This window comes from Catharus ustulatus, chromosome 3, assembly GCF_009819885.2.
Source record: "Catharus ustulatus isolate bCatUst1 chromosome 3, bCatUst1.pri.v2, whole genome shotgun sequence".
Classification (NCBI taxonomy): domain Eukaryota; kingdom Metazoa; phylum Chordata; class Aves; order Passeriformes; family Turdidae; genus Catharus; species Catharus ustulatus.
Window position 1 is genome coordinate 80,805,808 of NC_046223.1, and position 17,845 is coordinate 80,823,652.

Here is a 17,845-nt window from a genome sequence, read left to right on the forward strand (position 1 = left end):
AAGCCGCACGGATTATAAGCCGCACCCCCGGTGCCTCGACAATGTTGCTGTCTTTGTCAATAGATAAGCCGCACCCCGAATATTAGCCGCGCTTTCGTTCGTCGCGAGAATCCGTGCGCAGCTTTCACAAATTGGCCAATTAGTAAGAGGATCGCGGCATAGCGGGCTTTACTGGCTCGGGGCGGGGCCAGGCAGGCTCGGCCCGCTCATGGTTGCCGACGGGGCCGGGTGGCCCAGCTCAGCGCCACGGCTCGGCGGGGCTGGCCGGGTGGTGCTGCCGCCGCCGCCGGGCTCGCTGGCCCCCCTCTCCCGTCAGCACCGCCCCGCTGCCGCGTTCGCTCGCCCGGCTGGCAGGGCTGCCGCCGCCGGGCTCGCCGTCCGCCCCGCTGCCGCTTTCGCTCGCCCCGCGCCGCGCCTCGCGAGCGCCGCGCCCGCCCCGCGGCGCTTTCGCGGCTCGCGGCGGCGCTTTCGCGGCTCGCGGCGGCGCGCTCGCGGCGGCTCGCGGCGGCGCTTTCGCTCGCGGCGGCGCTTTCGCTCGCCGGGCTCCAGCTTGGCTTGGGGCTGCCGCGGGCTCTCACTTCCGTGTTGGCAGCTTTTAGAATTTTGTTAATAGATTAGCCGCCCCGGAATATTAGCCGCACTTCCGGGTTTCCACCAAAATTTTGGTCAAATTGGTGCGGCTTGTATTCGTGAAATTACTGTAATTTCTGGTATTTTGTATTATTTTGTGTATTTATTGCTCTTGATTTAAATTAGTTGCCAAGTTGAAGTACTATTTGTCTGCATGATCTATGTAGTTTCTTCATGATGGGAAAAAATCCTAGCTTCACAAGGAGGAATTGTAGCCATCTGTTTCAATTTCTGTCTTCCTGGTGTATTGAGTCAGGCTACTAAAGGATTATTTTTAAGCTGTTATTTCAGGCTGGTTATATATAGTTGTACTTTAGTTGTGTGCATGTGAATTTAAAATTTTAGTTTTATCTGCAGTCACAAATCCTGTTTGTGTTTTGTTAGTGCTGCTGAAACAAATTGTCCTTTTCATGTTTCCAGGATAAACTGGGCATGGAATGTTTTTCTCAGTTAAAAGCTCTCAGCAAACCACTGAACATCTTGGAGCTAAGATTGGCCTGTGGAGAAAGTAGATGGCAGGAAAAAATGTGCTGTGTGAAAATTGCTGCTACAGGAGTGAAGATGAAGAAAGCATTGCTGCAAGCTGATGGCCTGATAATAAGAGCCAATCATTTAGAAGATGTTAGTCTGGGTAGGTAACACTTGTGAAGAGCTTAGCAGGATGATTGCTGCCATCTCTATTCTTTTGTACACAGATGACAAGGATGTTAAATGTTCACTGACAAGAAACATAGTACATGCATTTATGTGCCTCTTATATTCTGTCAAACAGGTCAGCTACAGATATTTTTGAAAGCTGTACATTCTCAGCTGAAAGCAGAAGGAGTCATGTGTAGTTATTCAGAAGAAAGGCTTCCTGAAGACACCATCTCCAGCCAGTTAGACCCTGCCCTGCTAAACCAGCTCTGCAGTCAGGTTCAGCTGTGGCCTGCAATGGAATACATAGGGGTGCTCTGGCAGTACAAACTAACAGCAGATTACATGGCCAAGGCTTGTGCAAGAAGGTAAGAAGAAGTTTGGACTAAGAACTCATATCTTCCTTTCATGATATTCTGAATCCCTAGACAGGAGCTGTAACTTTGGTGCTTTACATCTGCATGTAAATCTGTTGTATGTGCATATATATCTAGTATGCATGCATCCTTCTGTGTAACTGCACACGCACAGAATCATAGTTTAAATTAACATTATTAATTTAAGAAGTGTTAGTATTGTTATAAGGAACCAAGTCTGGGTTTTTTTTTTTTTTTTTTGGTCTGGTTTACCATTCCTTAAAAGAAAGCTATTCATTTATGGATTTCAGTGAAAGTAATTTTTTGTGTGACGAGACACTTTGAATCACTGGTTCACTTTTGAATTCAACAAAGTTCTGACTTTTCACAAAAGGCATAAAGCTAGGAAATGGTTTGTCCCCAAATGTTTTGTATGTTTTGCTCAACATGGAGCTTGTAGCTACAGGAGATTGCACTTTTTCCCTGTTCTCTTGTGTTTAGATTTTGTTAACTTTGAAGGATTCAAGTATTTTGAGTATAATTTGAGTGCTTGTTCTTCCCCAGCATTTGAAATGCTATCATTTTAACCTTTTGGTGACTTTGCTTGCCATTCTTAATTTGTTTTACTATCCAAGTGGTTTATTTCATGTACCCTGCTTAAGCACTGCTTAGGTTGTATTTTTTTTTACCTGCTACAGGAAGAACTGCAGTCAAGAATTAAGCATCTGTTCAGATCTTGCTCAGTTTATAGCTTTTTCTCTGAAACTGACACCAGCTGCTTCTCACCAGCTCTCTGGAATGTGGCACTTGTTACACCTTAATGAAGTAAGAACAAGTTTAATTTTATTAAATTAGATCTTTAGTTTAATTAATTTTGCTGCAGTATTCAAGGTTCTTCAGAATATGTGTATCACTAAGATTTTTGGCCTGCAGTTTTTCTACCTCTGCCTGACAAAAGCTGATTCTTCTTTTAACAAGAAAGGTTATTAACTGCAAGCCTTGAGAAAATGTAATTAAAACCCAATGTTGAAAGATAAAATACAGCAAAGTCTTAAATAACATAGTTCTGTCTGATTTTGTTTGGTTGTATTGTTCAGTATCTGTGACCTAATGGGGAATTGTTTGGATGGCAGGTGCCAGCCTGGTTATATCTATGTATTCAAAGTAATTTTGCGCTGAAAAAAGCTTTCCTCTGTTCCATTACCTCTAAAATTTTTTAGTTCTGTTGTAAATCAAACAGACTGATAAAGCTACTTGGTGCATTTGCTATAGAACATTTAATAACTCTGCTTAATATTTATGATGCAGTGGTTGTGTTCCCACAAAGCACAGTAAAACACAAGTTCACATTAAATGCTTCAGGGAAGAGTATTGGATGGCTTTACCCATTTCATGCCTCTGTACCCTCATGTATTGTAACCTTTTGTAAAGGTTACACACTCAGGATTACAGGGTGTATTGCTGTATTCTAACAACTTTCTCTGTAAACATGCTGCATATTTCACAGACAGGAGACAGTGCTAACCTCAGAAAGTTTACTCTTCATTGAGGAGATGTAAGCAAATGCTACGGGGATTTGAAAGGATCTTGGAGAGTACCTTGTACAGAAAAAAAAACCAGAATCAAAACCTTTTTGTATATTGTGTGTGTACCTAATTCTCTTTTGCTCCCTGTACATTATTCTCACCTCTAGTTTTTTCTTTCTCCTTAGATATCCCCTGAAGAAATGTCTCTTCTGTCCTCTCAACTAGTTAATGCTGTGTTAGCATCCTTTTGGAGCAGTACTTTCACCATGGACCCAGACTACTGGTTGACTTGGAGGCCACTGCCTGCAACTGAGGAAAACTTGTCTAAATCCCATGTGAACCGTTCTATGAAGGTTTGTCTCTTCTGACCTAATCAAATTCTATGAATGCACTTGTTGGCTAGTTCAAGTTTTCTAAAGCAATATTGTAAGTTCTAGCATAGTTAGTGCAAGTTGCATCTGAACAATCTAACTCTTAATCTCTTAATTTAGGGCCCAGGCATTTTGACCCGAGCTGTTTTCTCAAAGTGCTTCTTTGAAATTCTAACTAGCAGCAGCAAGACATGCCAGTGGGATGTGAGTGGGCTTCCTGTCTTGTCATCATCCCATGTAACACTGGGAGAATGGATGGAGAGAGCACAGCAGCTTCACAAAGTCAGCGCTGCTCTGTGGACCAACCTGGCTGTCTCTTCAATAGCAGATTTTAGGTATTAAGACCTCTCTTCCACATAGATGTTATTTAAATCAAGCATGTTACAGAGGGTTGCTTACTGTGTGTTAATGTTTTCTCTTTCCTTTTTCTCCAGACATACAGATGCTAGACTGCAAGGAATAATGCTAAGCAGACAACTCTCTGCCCTGGTAGATCTGATTCCAATGGATCTTCAGGAAGAATTTTTGGAGTGTTGTGAGAAGCTCTGCCTCAAGGATCCTGTTGCATATGAGTACCTTCTTAAGATACTTGAAAGCATCACCGATCAGGAATTACTTCCTAAAGAATTCCTGTTTCTTCTGCTCACTTGCTTGCACCAGTTCTATGGGGAAGGGCTTCAGGAGTTACCAGAGACAGCTTGGCGAGGAAGCCTCTGGGTGAACATTGGCCTGGTGCAGATCCAGATGTGGCTTCCACAGACCAGGTTTGATCCAGCTGTTAAAAGAGAATACAAGCTCAAATACTCAAAAGAAGAGGTGAGTATGAAGCCAAGTTGGCTTTTACCTTGTTATGTATAAAATCAATGCAGAAGAGTTGGGCTTGGTCATGATTTTTAAACTATGCGGTTAGAACTTCTTTTAATGTCCAAGAAGTTGATGTATCTCCTTGGTTACTAAAATCAGAGCTGCTGTGAATGGTTTATTCTTTCCTTTTTAGTTATACCAGCTGGAGTGTGAATGGAAAACACGTGATTTTTCATCCCAGTTGCATACAGGGAGAAGTATCGAAGATGAAACAGTTAGCAACTATATTCATCCCCATATCAGGTAACACCCAGGCACTGAGCCCCTCTCTTTTAGAGTGGACATGTCATCTTTGCGTGTTCAGGCTCCAAAGCTTTTCTCTAAAGCTTTACAATTTTTCTCTCTCTCTGTAGAAACTAGAGTTGCTGGTTTTACAGTATCAATTTTACATCTTGAGGTGGTAGAGAAGAAGCAGCTGTGCTCTTTACTTGCAGTAAAGAATTGTCTGTACACTTTGTACTGCTGTAAATAGAGCAAATAAAGCAGTGACTGTCATATATTGATAAAGTTGAAACCATGCCCAGAAGTAAAAGCAATCCCATACATTTAAATTACAGTACTTTTCTTAAAATGTGACAATGTTATCAATCAGTTGAAATGAGATGGATTATCTATCACTGTGGTTTCTCAAAGCCATTATACATGCCAGTGCTATTTTACAAAGTTCTCCAGCTGATATTACTGGGGAGAAATCTGCATGTGTGTATTTTAACAATAGCCTTTGCCGATGTTGCTGAGGATGAATTAAATTTCTTAACACATGGAGTACACTGTTGACATTCAGAATCTGTAGCCACAGTTATTTTGTCTGGGGCTTTTTGTAGCTCTTTTTTATCAGAGGAATTTAAGGTCCTCAGGAAATTTTAAGCAAAGAGAGTTTTCTGCAGCCTTCCAGGTATGTTCTGTGTACATGGACATAAAAACTGTGTATTATTCATTATTTTCCCCTTCTAATAGGAATTTTTGATTTCATTGTTATACACACAGAGGATCTGGTAGTTCCATGCTTAAAGAGAATGATAATCGTTGAAAGCAGGCTCTGAATGGCAGAGTTTTACCAATTGCTTGTGGTAATACTATTTTTTTTCTTAATGCTCACAGAGCTGTGAGGTAGCAGGAAAAAAGTACTTGAAGTTTGTTGAAGTGGCAGGGAGAGAAGAAATCTACATCTGTGCGCAACAAGGCTGTCCCTTGTTTTTTCCTTATTTGCTGTTTCACACAAACTAGCAGAGTATTTTCTGATTAATCTTTTCCTATATCTAACTGCTATGTTAGATCTATTTGAACAAGTTTGCATGAAACATATTTCCATGTCTAAACTGATCAATGTTATTTCTTAACAGGCTGTTGCATGAAAGAATGCAAGGGTTGAAGGAGCAAATAAGCAGTCTTTCCAGAAGGAAGGCCTTCAGGCCTCCAGCTCCACTGTATGATTGTTTATACCAGGAGGCTCACCAGTACATCAACAGCATAGCACGGATTTCCTCAGTCCAAGACCTCCTAGCCCGCCTTCTGCAGTTCCTCCGTGGAGAGAGACCTAAATCACCGCAGGCTATACAGAACCTGTTAAATGAAGAGGCATCGTGGCAGCAATCCCACCAGCAGTTTAGAAAACACCTGGCAGAGCAGTATGCTGTGTTCCCTGATGCCATCATTCCCCTCCAAGCTGCCATCCTGCAGCTGCAGCATGGCATGAGATTAGTGGCTTCTGAAGCGTGTGCAGTGCTGCAGAGCTCTGTGTGCCCAGCTGATCTCACCAACCTCCTCACTGCTTTGCTGGCATTTCCTTCTGTTGGCTCTGCCTTTCCCACTCACTTTGCTCAGGCAGAAATGTTATGCTCAGTGAATTCAGTTGGGGTGCTTAATGGACTTAAAAAGTTCTCTCTGAAGCACTCTGAAGGAGGATCTGAGGGAGCTGAGCAGCCTTCCCCAACTCTAGAACAGCTCCTGGTGAGTGCTTTGTTGCATCTTCGATCCCATGTATTGTGCAGAGGAGAAATGGATCAGAAATCTCTGCAGCTCTTCAGACATCTGTATCGGGTAAGCTCTGGATGCCCGTAACTGGGAGTCTTGCAGTGAACTTGTCCCCTGTGGAAGATATGGATGTGTTAAAACAGCTCTAGAGGAGGGCCACAGAAATCATCAGGGAGACTGGAACACTCCTCTTTGTGAAGAAGGGCTTTCAGCTGGGGGAAGAAATGTCTCTAAGGAGACCTTGTTGTGGCTTTTAAGGGGTTTATAAAAAGGAGAGGAGACTTTTTACCAAGGCTTGTAGAACAAAACATAACAGTTTTAAACTGAAAGAGTGTAAACCTAGATTAAGTATGAAAATAATTGTTAAAAACGTGTAAGGTGAGACATAGGGACAGGTTGTCCAGAGAAGTTGTGGATGCTGCAACCCTGAAAGTGTTTGAGAGTGATTGGATGGGGCTTTGAGCAACCTGGCCTAGTGGAAGATGTCCCTGCCCATGGCAGAGGGGTTGGATTAGATGATCTTTAGAGATCCTTATCTTGATAATTATTAGTATGATGTTCCTTAAAAGCTTCTAATTTTTTCCCAATTAATTGTAAAATATGATGTACTATATAGGATTAACTCGTTTGAATACATCAAGGCATGAAATTATAGCCAGTAACGATTAGCAAAGACTTTATTTATGTAAGAAAAACCCCAAACAACAAAACTCAAAAGCAGACACACACTCAAAAACAACCATCCTAATGCAAACTTTGCAGAGTTTCTTTATAAAATGTTTTAGAAAGGAAACTAGAACTTGATCAAGTATTCTTTTGCCTATTGTCTTTGCATTTTCTTCATTAGCTTGTTAAGAGGGCAGTTCACAAATGTTGGCTTTGCTTTCTGTTGTTGTTGACCGCAGAGGAGGAAAGAGCCAAGCAAAATAGATGCTACCCCACTGATGGAATAGGAGATGATTTTAAATGTGAACTTGTTGATGATTTTAAATGTCAATCTTGCTTTGTTTCCTTAGGCAATTGTAAATGAATGGGATGAGCAGGAGCGCCGTGCCCAGGAGCAGGAGGCAATGGAACGCAGCCTGTACAGATACAGGAGTAAAAGTCATGGGAAAGGACGGAGTGAGGAAGAAGAGGAAGAAGAAGAATTTAGGAGGAGATTTCCTTTTCATGAAAAGGTAATAACTGTAACTCTGTTAAGAAACACAAAAATTGCATCTGAAGTCGCTCCTGAAAATAAAATGGTATAAATGACATGAGGAATGAAGCAGTTTTTCCTTCAGCCAAAAGCCAAATGGGGGCAGATCTTGATAGGTATTAAGTTATCTGCTTATGATTTTGTTTTGCCTTCTGGTTGAAAAAGGTTTTTGGGATTAATTTCCAGGTTTGAACTGTATTGTCGTTTGGGTGAATAATCCCAAATTATATAACTGAATAATAATAAAGTTACTTGAAAAAAGCTGGAATTTTATTTATTTAGCGAGTAAGGTCATGTGAGGTTCTACTACCTGTGGAGAAGGCTGATCCTCGTAGATTAAATAAAGGAGCTGGGACAGAATGGTTCAGGTCCTCAAGTGACCATACAGTGTTGAGGTGGTTTATCAGCAGACACAGCTGCTGCTGCTTTTTCTGCAAAGGGGTTTATTTGGCAGCAGCTCAGGGATCACTGTACTGCACTCTTGCCTGCTGTAGTTACATCCTGAAATGTTCTGTATACCTGTGTTCAGTTTCAGACTGGCATTCTTGTCTGTATGGTAACAGCTGCAAATCATAAGCATGTCATTGCAATGCCAAAAAAAACCAAAAAAACAAAAAAACCAAAAGAAGAGATAGGGAGGGAAGGCATTAAAGGAAGGAATTAAAAATTACTTTTGGTTATCATGTAATTTGCAGGACTTTGAAGATATCACAGCTCAGCCAAGCCTAGAAGAAAAAATGGAAACTGAAGATCCAGTGGAAGACCAGCTGGAAGTTGATAGAGCCCTTTTGTCCAAGAGCTCTATGCAAACAGTAATGAAGGTTCATCAGCAGTTGTGCTTAAACTTTGCTCGATCCCTGTGGTATCAACAGAGTCTGCCTTCTCATCAAGCCAAGCATTATTTCAGTACATTTATTTCCTGCTATCAGACTGGTGCATGCCTGGTGTCACAATTCTATCCTTTAATTGGTAAGACTGCTAGCAGTATTTCAGACATGCAGGTTTAAATTTGTAATGATTTGTTTCAAAATAATAGCATTACAGGTCATGAAACACACCTGTTGTGGGGAAAATGCATAAAACTGAAAATTGTTTTTCCAGAGAATTTGCCCCATGTTCAGAATTGTCTTGTGAAATGCTTTGATTTTCATTCTTCTATGCAATTTTAAAATTCCTTTTGGCAATAGAGAAGACCAACACAGTTTAAAAATGTGTTGAATACTGAGTGAAATTTTGATCATATGGATCTGCGTAGTCCTGTGGATGATAAAGCACTTGAAGAAATTTCTCAGAAGTAAATTTTGAAATGAAGTTCGTTAAAGAATTGGTTTAAATTTAGCTTATGTATATAAAATAAAAAGAAAATTTTGAATTTTGGAAAACTTGATTTGTAAATTGTTTCAACAATGTATGAGAACTCAGAATCCTTGCTTGTTAAAGCACAGCTATATATTTCAGTTCTGATCTAGTAAATGCAATTAAGATGAAGCAGATAAGGGCTATTGTTTCTATAGTAGCTTATTTTTATGTTTGCACCTGAGCCATAATGGATGTGGGAGTTTTTTGTGTGCTGGATTACTTTTGCACAGAGCCTTGCTTTATAGTAGTGTCTCCTTGATGTAAATTTATATACAGAGGAACTGTATCGTTCTTCTGACAGGATTACCGCCTGCCTTTATGATGCTCATTGTGCTTTCATAGAAATACCTGATAAAGAGAATATAAACTCTTAGCATGTCTTGTGTTTCATACTCCATCTCATTGGTCCAGTGGGATAACATGCTTGGGATACAGGGGGTAGAAAAAACCCCAACTTTATCTATTCAACTGATAAAAGAACTAATAGCACGTGTGATGTCCTCCTTACTTGCTTCCTAGGTGCTGAAATGAATGACAATCTTTTGGGAAGTCAACTTCTGCTGAGCACTCTTCTTCACAATACCTTTTTTGAAGAAGTAACTTCAGATCTTGTGCTGCAGCAGGATGGCCCATATGACTTCTATCAGCATCCCAATATCCAGCAAGTCCGACAGTGCCAACCTGTACTTGACAATTTTGCTAAAGAAATAAATGGGCTACTGCAGGAATGGCCAGAGCATCCTGTACTTGTGCAGGTAAAAACACCTCAACAAATATTTGGGGAAAACTGGATCATTTTAGGATTGCATTTGTGTGTGAATATATGCATAGATACATGCATACACATTGATATGCTCACCTAGGTGTTGTCTGTATTACTTATGCAGAAGTTTTGAAGTCATACCTGTTTATTCATAAGAGGTGTAGGTATTATTGTGTGTATTATAGCTGTTCTTTTAGTTATGAAATGTTAAATGGGATTCTGCCAAACATGTTCTCAGAGTTTTAAGCAATATTCAGTCTGCCATAGCTCAAAGATCCCTGAGGTCATGCTGTTTCTACTCCTATATTTTGCTGAAGCTCTTTCTTTCATAATGCTTTAGAATCATCATTTTTAGTCCCTCTTACAGAATCTATGTTGTTGTCTTCAGGTTACATTTCTTGGGGCAATGTAGAAACTCAGATTCCATAGGAGCTCTTTGCATTGGGTCATTTGTGCTCCATTTCCCAAGTACATTGTGAGCTCCTAGTGAGCTTATACTAAATTGAGAAAGCAGTTTAAAAATGTAAAAAAAGAAAAAAAATTTCTTCTCTTGTAGGGGACAGTTATGCTTATAGCAATTAACTCAATTTCACGATTTCTTCTCTTGAAGTGCACTTACTAAGGGCTGAATGTTTTTGTTTTTATTCTGCAGCTGTTGGTTGTGATGGACAGAATCCGGAGTTTTCCACTTTCTAGTCCTCTCTCAAAGTTTCTGAATGGCTTGGAAATTCTTCTTTCAAAAGCTCAGGTAAGAAGAAGGCTAAGGTAAAGTTAATTTTTCTCTTTTATGTTTCCTTACCTATATTAGGTAGCATGTTACAAACACAGTACATGAAAGCTGTCTGCTTGTCAGGATTTGGAGAACTTGCTCCATGCTGAAAGTTTAAAGAGCAAGAGCCCAGTAATCCAGAGTAATGCAATGAGTTTTGCCAGGCAGTGACTAATTTCTGGCTTTGTGTAAAGGGGAACTTTTCTTTTCTAGGACTGGGAGGAAAATGCTAGTCGAGCCTTGTCCTTGCGGAAGCATCTTGAGCTGGTCACACAACTGATTATTCAGTGGCGTAAATTGGAGCTGAAGTAAGAATTGTCTTCCATGCTGCTTTTCCTTAGATACTCTAAGCTTTCATCTTCACATGGAAGCAAATTCCAGTAAAGAATTGCCTTAATTGTGGAACATGCTTCTGTGTGTCTGTCATGGTGAAAATGTGTAGGAAAAAGAGACCACCAACAGGAGCTGCAGTGGATCAGAGTGAGGATGCTCAGGCTGTGGTGACTACATATCTGCCTTAGGAGAAGTAGAAACAATATTTTCCCAGTGCTCTCCTGTTTTCATCCTAGGATTTCCTTAACTTGCAATGTTTTGTCTATTTAGTAACCATCATTAAATTGTCCTTTAAAATTATTGTCCAGTCTCCTTTTTAAGACCATGTAAATTTTTTATAGCCACAGTATGTCACAATCAGAAATTCTACAAGTCTGCCTCAGTTTCTAAGAAAAACTTTTGAACCTGCCTCTGATGGATTTTGTTACCTTCTTTTCTTCTCTCATATATAATAATGTTGGCAAAACAATGACCCTCAGAAGTTGATTGTATATATTAAGCTTGTGTGTAGATTCATCCTGCTAAATTTTCCATTAGTTTAATAGAAACAGAAAACAAGTTTTTGTTGTTTTGAACCCAAACTCCCCATGATATTTTTGATTTATCTCTCCCTTTTCTTTTTGTTTCTAGTTGCTGGTCAGTAAGTTTGGACAATATTATGAAGCAGCATGTGGAGAAATCCACAAAGCACTGGTTCTCAGTCTATCAGATGATTGAGAAGTATGTTCAAGAACAGACAGAGGCAAACACAGAAGGTAAGTACTGGCCTTAAAAAAAATGTGATGCAGTTCTAGTAACTACTAAGGATGTATGACTAAGGTCCTAAATGCCAGAATTTGACAATGCACTTTCAGGTATAGTTCTTTGCCCTACAGTAAATTTCATTACTATGTAGGGTTTTCATATGGAATGAACTTTCTATATATTTCTGATTCCACTTGTGGCTCATACAATCTGTGTTGTGATGTAAAGAAAAGATGTCTGTAAAAAGCATCTAAAGGAAAATAGAATTGTGATAGCTGTACGTCATGCACATACAAATATTTCAAACAGATTTGGAGGGTAGGAGGCCTCCATCTGCAATTGGAAAAGACACCTCATTTTTTTAGCTGCAGAAAACATAATGCTTTTAACATTCTGTATAAAGCCTAAAGAATTCTTAGAGTAAGTAGGGTTTGGTACGTACTGTTCTTAGCAAATATGTCCGCACATGTTCGTGTTACAGAAAATAGGGGACTGAGGGGCAGCACCTTGCCTCTCCCAAATGTAATGGAATTGTAAAGATGAAAGTACTGTCCTCTGGCTTGAGGCCAAGTTTCCAATCTCATGGCTACTTAATGCACTTGATGAGCTTTGGTTATATTATATCTCCAAGAGGACAACATGTGTTCCTCCACAGATAATACTCTAAAGACACTGTATTCTCTACCAGATTCTTCTGATCTATTTCTGTCCTCATGACTTTAAGGAGCTAAGGAGATGACAGTGACTTACCTATTGTAGGGCTCATCATGTCTGAAAAAGTCATTCACTTACAGAGAATAGCAAATATTCTATGAATACTCAGTGGTTTCTGAAATTCTACATTTAACTGGCCTTCTCAGTCACTATTTTAATGCTGCTTCTTGTCCCTTTCCTTTCTTCCAGTGTGGTATTTGTTGGTGTTACTTATTAAATCAGAATTCTTCCCCTCTCTGCTGCTTTCCTGTTCTGTTTTGAACTTTTCCTAATTGAGACTCAATATTTAATTGAAAGTTATAAAGACTAGACAACAATTTTCACATAGATCTTCTGGGGTTGTTTTTTTTTTTTGTTTTCTCTCATTTTAATTCTAAATTTCTGGTGCAATGTTCAGGAAGGGAGCCAATGGATCTGAAAACACTGGTCAGCACATTACAGGCTTTCATTGAAGGCTCTGCTCTGGGAGAGTTTCATGCACGGCTCCAGTTACTGTTGGTTTTCCACTGCCATGTCTTGCTGATGCCTCAAGTAGCAGAAAAGGGTAAGTTGTTAGTATTACCTGTGTTATCTCTATAGCAATCTCACCATCAGGTGTTCCAGACTTTCCAAATAGGTCACTAAGCTCATAAATAGAACACAAGCCTATGGGGCTGTTTTACTGTTTTGCTGTTGGTCAATTTACCTCATCCCTTGGTGTTGCTAAGCTTCCAAAAAGCACTGGGGTGCATTTATTTTAATGATACTGAAAAATGTGATCTTGTAAGAGAAGGATGATGATCATTATTATTATTATTGTTATTATCTATTCCTTCTCCCTTCTAGATGTTCTGTGCAGCATCCTGTGGAATCTATACAATTACTATAAGCAGTTTTCAGAGTGTGTTGAGGCCAAAATCACTGAACTTCGTCAGCCCATAGAAAAGGAACTTAAGGTAAAAGGAAACTTGGCTCAGACAATGTATCAGTCTAATCAAAGGAACAGTGGAGCAGAAACTATTTGAATTTGTCTATAATAATTCTGTTGACCACTGAAATCCCTACTAAGCATTTTCTTTGGCAAGAATTAATTCTTGAGGGCGGGGAGGGATTGATTGAAAGCTTTAATGTATGGTCAGTCCTATTTATCCATGAAGGTTTCTATCCAGGGATGAAGCCTCTGTGGATTTCACAACATCTGGCTATGCAGCAGTTTTTATGCACTGCAAATATGTATCTTAATAAGATGCCTGTGCGATAATTTGCTCACTTACTAAAATGTTTTGCATCTTAAGGCGACCTGATCATCGTAGCTGATTAGGTTTAAAGATCATCTTTGATGTGGAAAAACTTAATTTCATTTACATAAGTAATCCCATTGATTATTTATTTTCCTAATAGGAATTTGTGAAGATTTCCAGGTGGAATGATGTCAGCTTCTGGGCTATAAAGCAGTCAGTTGAGAAAATACGCAGGTAAGTCAGAACTTAAAATTAAGCTCCCTTCTTTGAAACCTTCCTTCTAGATGGTTTCTCTATGATGTTACATTTGCATGCGGAAATGTTTCTTCTGCTCATAACACAGTGAAAACATTCATTTCCAGCAGCTGAGAGATTTCCAGGATTACAAAACCCAGTAACTTTTTTGTTTTCATTTGGTAATTAGAACTCTCTTTAAATTCATGAAGAAGTTTGAAGTTGTTCTGGATGAGCCATGTCAGCCTGCCTTGGTGGAAATTGGTAAGGAAGAGCAGCTGGACTGCATGCAAAAGCAAGAAGAACCTGATGGCCAAGAAACCAAAATTCAGAGGCTAAACAACACATTAAGAAAGGTTCTGTCTGCTAGAACAGATGTTACCAAGGTGACTGAATTAGTTATTTTAAGTGTGGGAAGAGCAGTTTTTCTCTTCTCATCTGTATGTTGCTTTTCACTGATTAATGCAGGAAAATCTTACATAAGTGTCAAATCAGTTGAATGTATCATAAACTTTTTTGGTCTTACTTGTGTTCAGTGTTATGTAACACAGCAGATGGGTGGGAATGCATCATGGAATGACAAGCATGGTCTGTACTGATCTGGCACTATATCTGTGCTCTAATATAGGGATGAGACAGTTAAACATTTCATCTCCAATTTGCTTACATATTGTCTGCAGCAATTTGTTACTTCCCTAGTAGTGAAGTAAAACAGCTTGGGAATTGAAATTATTATTATTATGCATGTTTTTTCTAAACAAGGGCCCAAACAAATAATGATGTAGCTGTAGAATTTGTGTATATAAGCTCTGACTAAATATTAAATCACTTTTGGCTTGTATACTGGTAGGGGAATACACTACATTGTCATATATTTGCTGTTGACTGACAGTTTGTGGACTGTGAACATTTGCCTTGGACAAACTGATGCATGGTAAATCCTGCTCCACAGAGACTCAGTTCAGTATGTCCCTAATTAATTTGCCCAGCTCAGAGAGGAAGTCAGCTAATTTTCTTCCTGACGAGAGATTCCTCTTCAGATCATTAGTTTTTATTAACAAGATGCAAGGGGACAATCATAATTCACCAGAATTTGGTGGTGAGTGGGAAATGCTGAGTTACCCTCATGTAAACCATGTTTGTTTCTTCAGACCAGGAACAGGACTGTTCCTGCTCATGTTCTGTACAGGAGGGTAGAGCAGAAAGGAGGCAGAAATCTAATGCAAATCTAATGTGTTTGATGGATTGACGGTTTGGTTTGTTGGTTCGTGGCTTGTAAGCCTGTTAAGATAGTTAACAGGGTTATTGGTTTCACTTCTTGCAGTTCCATGTTGTCTTCATTCCTTAAAGAACATGCATGCAAGCATAAACTAAACAAAAAAAAAATTGAAAAGCTTTGCATGGGCTGTGGAATGAATTTCGTTATTTAATAACGTCTACTTGCACAGTTTTTGTTGTTCTTGAAAAACAAAATTCGTGTCAAATGGAAAGTAAGTGAGGGTGTTCTTATCTGACACCATGAGGACATTAGTGATTTAGGTTAATTCCTTTAAACTTGGAAGGCAGAGGAAGCTGGCCTGAAGCAGTGATTACCTTTTTCATAGAGGTAATGACAGTAAGATCATAGCATCTTTCACTCACTTGACCGTTTTCAAAACTAATGTGTGCCTGACGTACATGTGTTATGATTTTCCTCAAGTGTTGGTGCTGAACAGATAAAAGAATCACATGAACATGTTTTGGGGTTTCAGATGAATCTAGAATTTAACCCTTTTTTTAAAGTGATTTACTCCTAGTGTTCGAATGAGAGCTTTGAATATGTGTGTATAATTTTCTTCCATTTTTATTTTCAGAGGGCACTCCCAGAATGTCAGAGTGTCATTAAATTTCCTTCACAATCTCTTCAGTATCGTCTGTCTAAGCTGACGAAAAAAATGAAGAAAATGTGTAGAGCAGTTACAGAAAATAATTCATTCTTTAACCTGGTGGAAGATCTCGACCAGTTCACAGGTTAGATTTTCCATATCACAATTAACCTCTATAATGTAAATAGAACAAATCAGGAAAAACTGCAGATACATACTTGTCTTCCTAGAGTGTCTTCCCATAGCTGCTTTGTGTACATTACATTTTCAGTCTCATACCTTTGTCTGCTGTCTTCTATACAGGTGGTATTATCGTTTCTGTAGCTGAACTGCAAAATTTAACATTTGATCAGACAGCAACTAAGGAGAAGCAGAAATCAGAGGCAAAGCATATTCAGATGCAAAAGCAACGGGCTTTGTCAGATCTCTTTAAGAGCCTTGCTAAAACAGGTGAGCTTTGACTAAAAATAGGCTTGGTTTAAAAGTACAGAGTTCTTGAGCATTTTACTATCTTTGCCAATGTATCTAAACCACCATAATACAATGTAAGATAACGCCTTTACTCTCCTCATTCATCAGCCTTTTCATGTCTTAAAAATAAACCCTAACTCAGCTTTCTTAAAAGGACAAGGGGCAGTGAAAAGTCCTTAATGTACACAGGTTAGTCTTATTTCAGCTTGTTGTTCAGGTCAAGATAGCTCAGCTACAATGTGTTCTTACATTACAAAACTTGCAACATATTCAAAGACTCGTTGAAATAAGAACATTTGATGTCTTACTACCAACTGTATGAGTGACATTTTTCATATAAAAAACGAGGGCATCAAAGGATGTGTGCTGAAATCCCATTCCAGGTTTGTCCTACCGGAAAGGTCTGTCCTGGTCCCGTTCAGAAGATTACCAGGAAGTTCTCTACCTTTGTCCCCTGGACCTGTGCAGTGCATTGGCTGCAATGAATTGTTCTCATGAACTGGATGCCACGTATGTACACAGGACTTCTCACCCTCAGATTGTGTGAATTGCAGCTGTAATATATAGAATTTATGGCATGTTGATTTAGACTGGAATTTCTGGACAGTCTAATTAATTTAGGGTTTTGCATATTCCCTTCCTTCCATCACTTCCCAGTTTGGTATGTACAACTGAGCAAGGATGTGGGTTTTTTTTCGTTTCGTTTTTTTTTCTAAATTTTCACTTTAGCCACTGTACCCTCAGTTTCATTCTTTCCGTGAATTAGATTTCAGTTAGCCCTGCACTGTCCAGTCTTGCCTGGGCTGCTTTGCTAGCAGTATATTGGAGTGTAAACTGCTAATGATTTTATTGAAGGTGAGCTGTGATTTTCAGGGATTGCTTCTTTTTGTCTTCATTAAATAATGGGATATTTCAGGAGAAAATACATATACTTCAAAGTGGGCATTACTGAAAAAGCTTTCCTAGGGAAAAGATGCTTTTTCAGATTTTTTTAAATTGTTTTTCTGTCAGCAAGTATTTTTTTTTGTCATTAAGACACGCTGGTTATTGTCCTTCTGGGATGTAAGCATTTAGTTTATGTATTAGGGTGAAAAGAAAGACTTCTGTATGAAGCTGAATTTAGCTGTGTGAGGGGAAGAAAAACAATATCACTATTAAAGCCTTAAATGGTATTCAAAGATAGAGATCTCACTGCTATTGCATAAGGTTTCATTAGAATTTGTTTTTAAAATTAGATGTTTTCTTACTGCTAGAATATTTTTTGAGAAAACGAAGGATTGTAAGATCAATGTATTGTCAAAACAACAAATTTCAGGCAAAACTGTTGGATTGAAGAGTTGACCTGGTGGCTCCAGCATGCTGAGGTACTTTTTAATACCATTCTTGTTTGTGCTCTGCCAGGTTGCTGGCAGAGATTTCTTCTGCCTGGGATGGATGCCAGAAGTACTTCTATCGGTCACTTGCACGTCACTCTCGGCTCCAGACAGCATTGTTAGCACCTGCCAAGGTAACACCAGCAAAGTAAAGCCAGAGTCTTAGTTCTGTTAACTTCATTTTACCAGCTTGGACTGAAATTTCCTAGTAGTAAAAAGTGATGGGAGATAATGCTATGTTGTGTAATATGATAGCAAATATGATATTTTGGTACCACTCATTAAATGCAGCATGTTAAAACCAACTTTATGAAGGGACAAAATTGGTTTAGGGAGAGAAGTTTATGATCTGTTCAGTGTACAGCATGTTTCATCCCAGCAGCTCCCTAATTGCTACTTTTTGTGCATGAAGAAACACATGAAATGCTGAATCCAAACTTGTAAG

The 17,845-nt window shown here is 39.3% G+C and overlaps 1 protein-coding gene across 1 annotated transcript in view; it reads left to right on the forward strand.

The window, feature by feature from the left end:
* MDN1 (midasin AAA ATPase 1) overlaps nt 1–17,845 on the forward strand; it is a 92,349-nt gene that overhangs the window by 53,556 nt on the left and 20,948 nt on the right. Inside the window, exons 56-77 of the mRNA XM_033054512.1 lie at nt 1,051–1,261; nt 1,403–1,634; nt 2,321–2,447; nt 3,334–3,501; nt 3,640–3,854; nt 3,954–4,335; nt 4,517–4,626; nt 5,727–6,423; nt 7,374–7,535; nt 8,251–8,524; nt 9,434–9,669; nt 10,330–10,425; nt 10,660–10,754; nt 11,410–11,534; nt 12,635–12,781; nt 13,063–13,172; nt 13,618–13,691; nt 13,882–14,077; nt 15,545–15,701; nt 15,860–16,006; nt 16,411–16,537; nt 17,429–17,534. Of these exons, the coding sequence (XP_032910403.1) occupies nt 1,051–1,261; nt 1,403–1,634; nt 2,321–2,447; nt 3,334–3,501; nt 3,640–3,854; nt 3,954–4,335; nt 4,517–4,626; nt 5,727–6,423; nt 7,374–7,535; nt 8,251–8,524; nt 9,434–9,669; nt 10,330–10,425; nt 10,660–10,754; nt 11,410–11,534; nt 12,635–12,781; nt 13,063–13,172; nt 13,618–13,691; nt 13,882–14,077; nt 15,545–15,701; nt 15,860–16,006; nt 16,411–16,537; nt 17,429–17,534 (4,194 nt within the window). The remainder of the gene's footprint in view (nt 1–1,050; nt 1,262–1,402; nt 1,635–2,320; nt 2,448–3,333; nt 3,502–3,639; nt 3,855–3,953; nt 4,336–4,516; nt 4,627–5,726; nt 6,424–7,373; nt 7,536–8,250; nt 8,525–9,433; nt 9,670–10,329; nt 10,426–10,659; nt 10,755–11,409; nt 11,535–12,634; nt 12,782–13,062; nt 13,173–13,617; nt 13,692–13,881; nt 14,078–15,544; nt 15,702–15,859; nt 16,007–16,410; nt 16,538–17,428; nt 17,535–17,845) is intronic.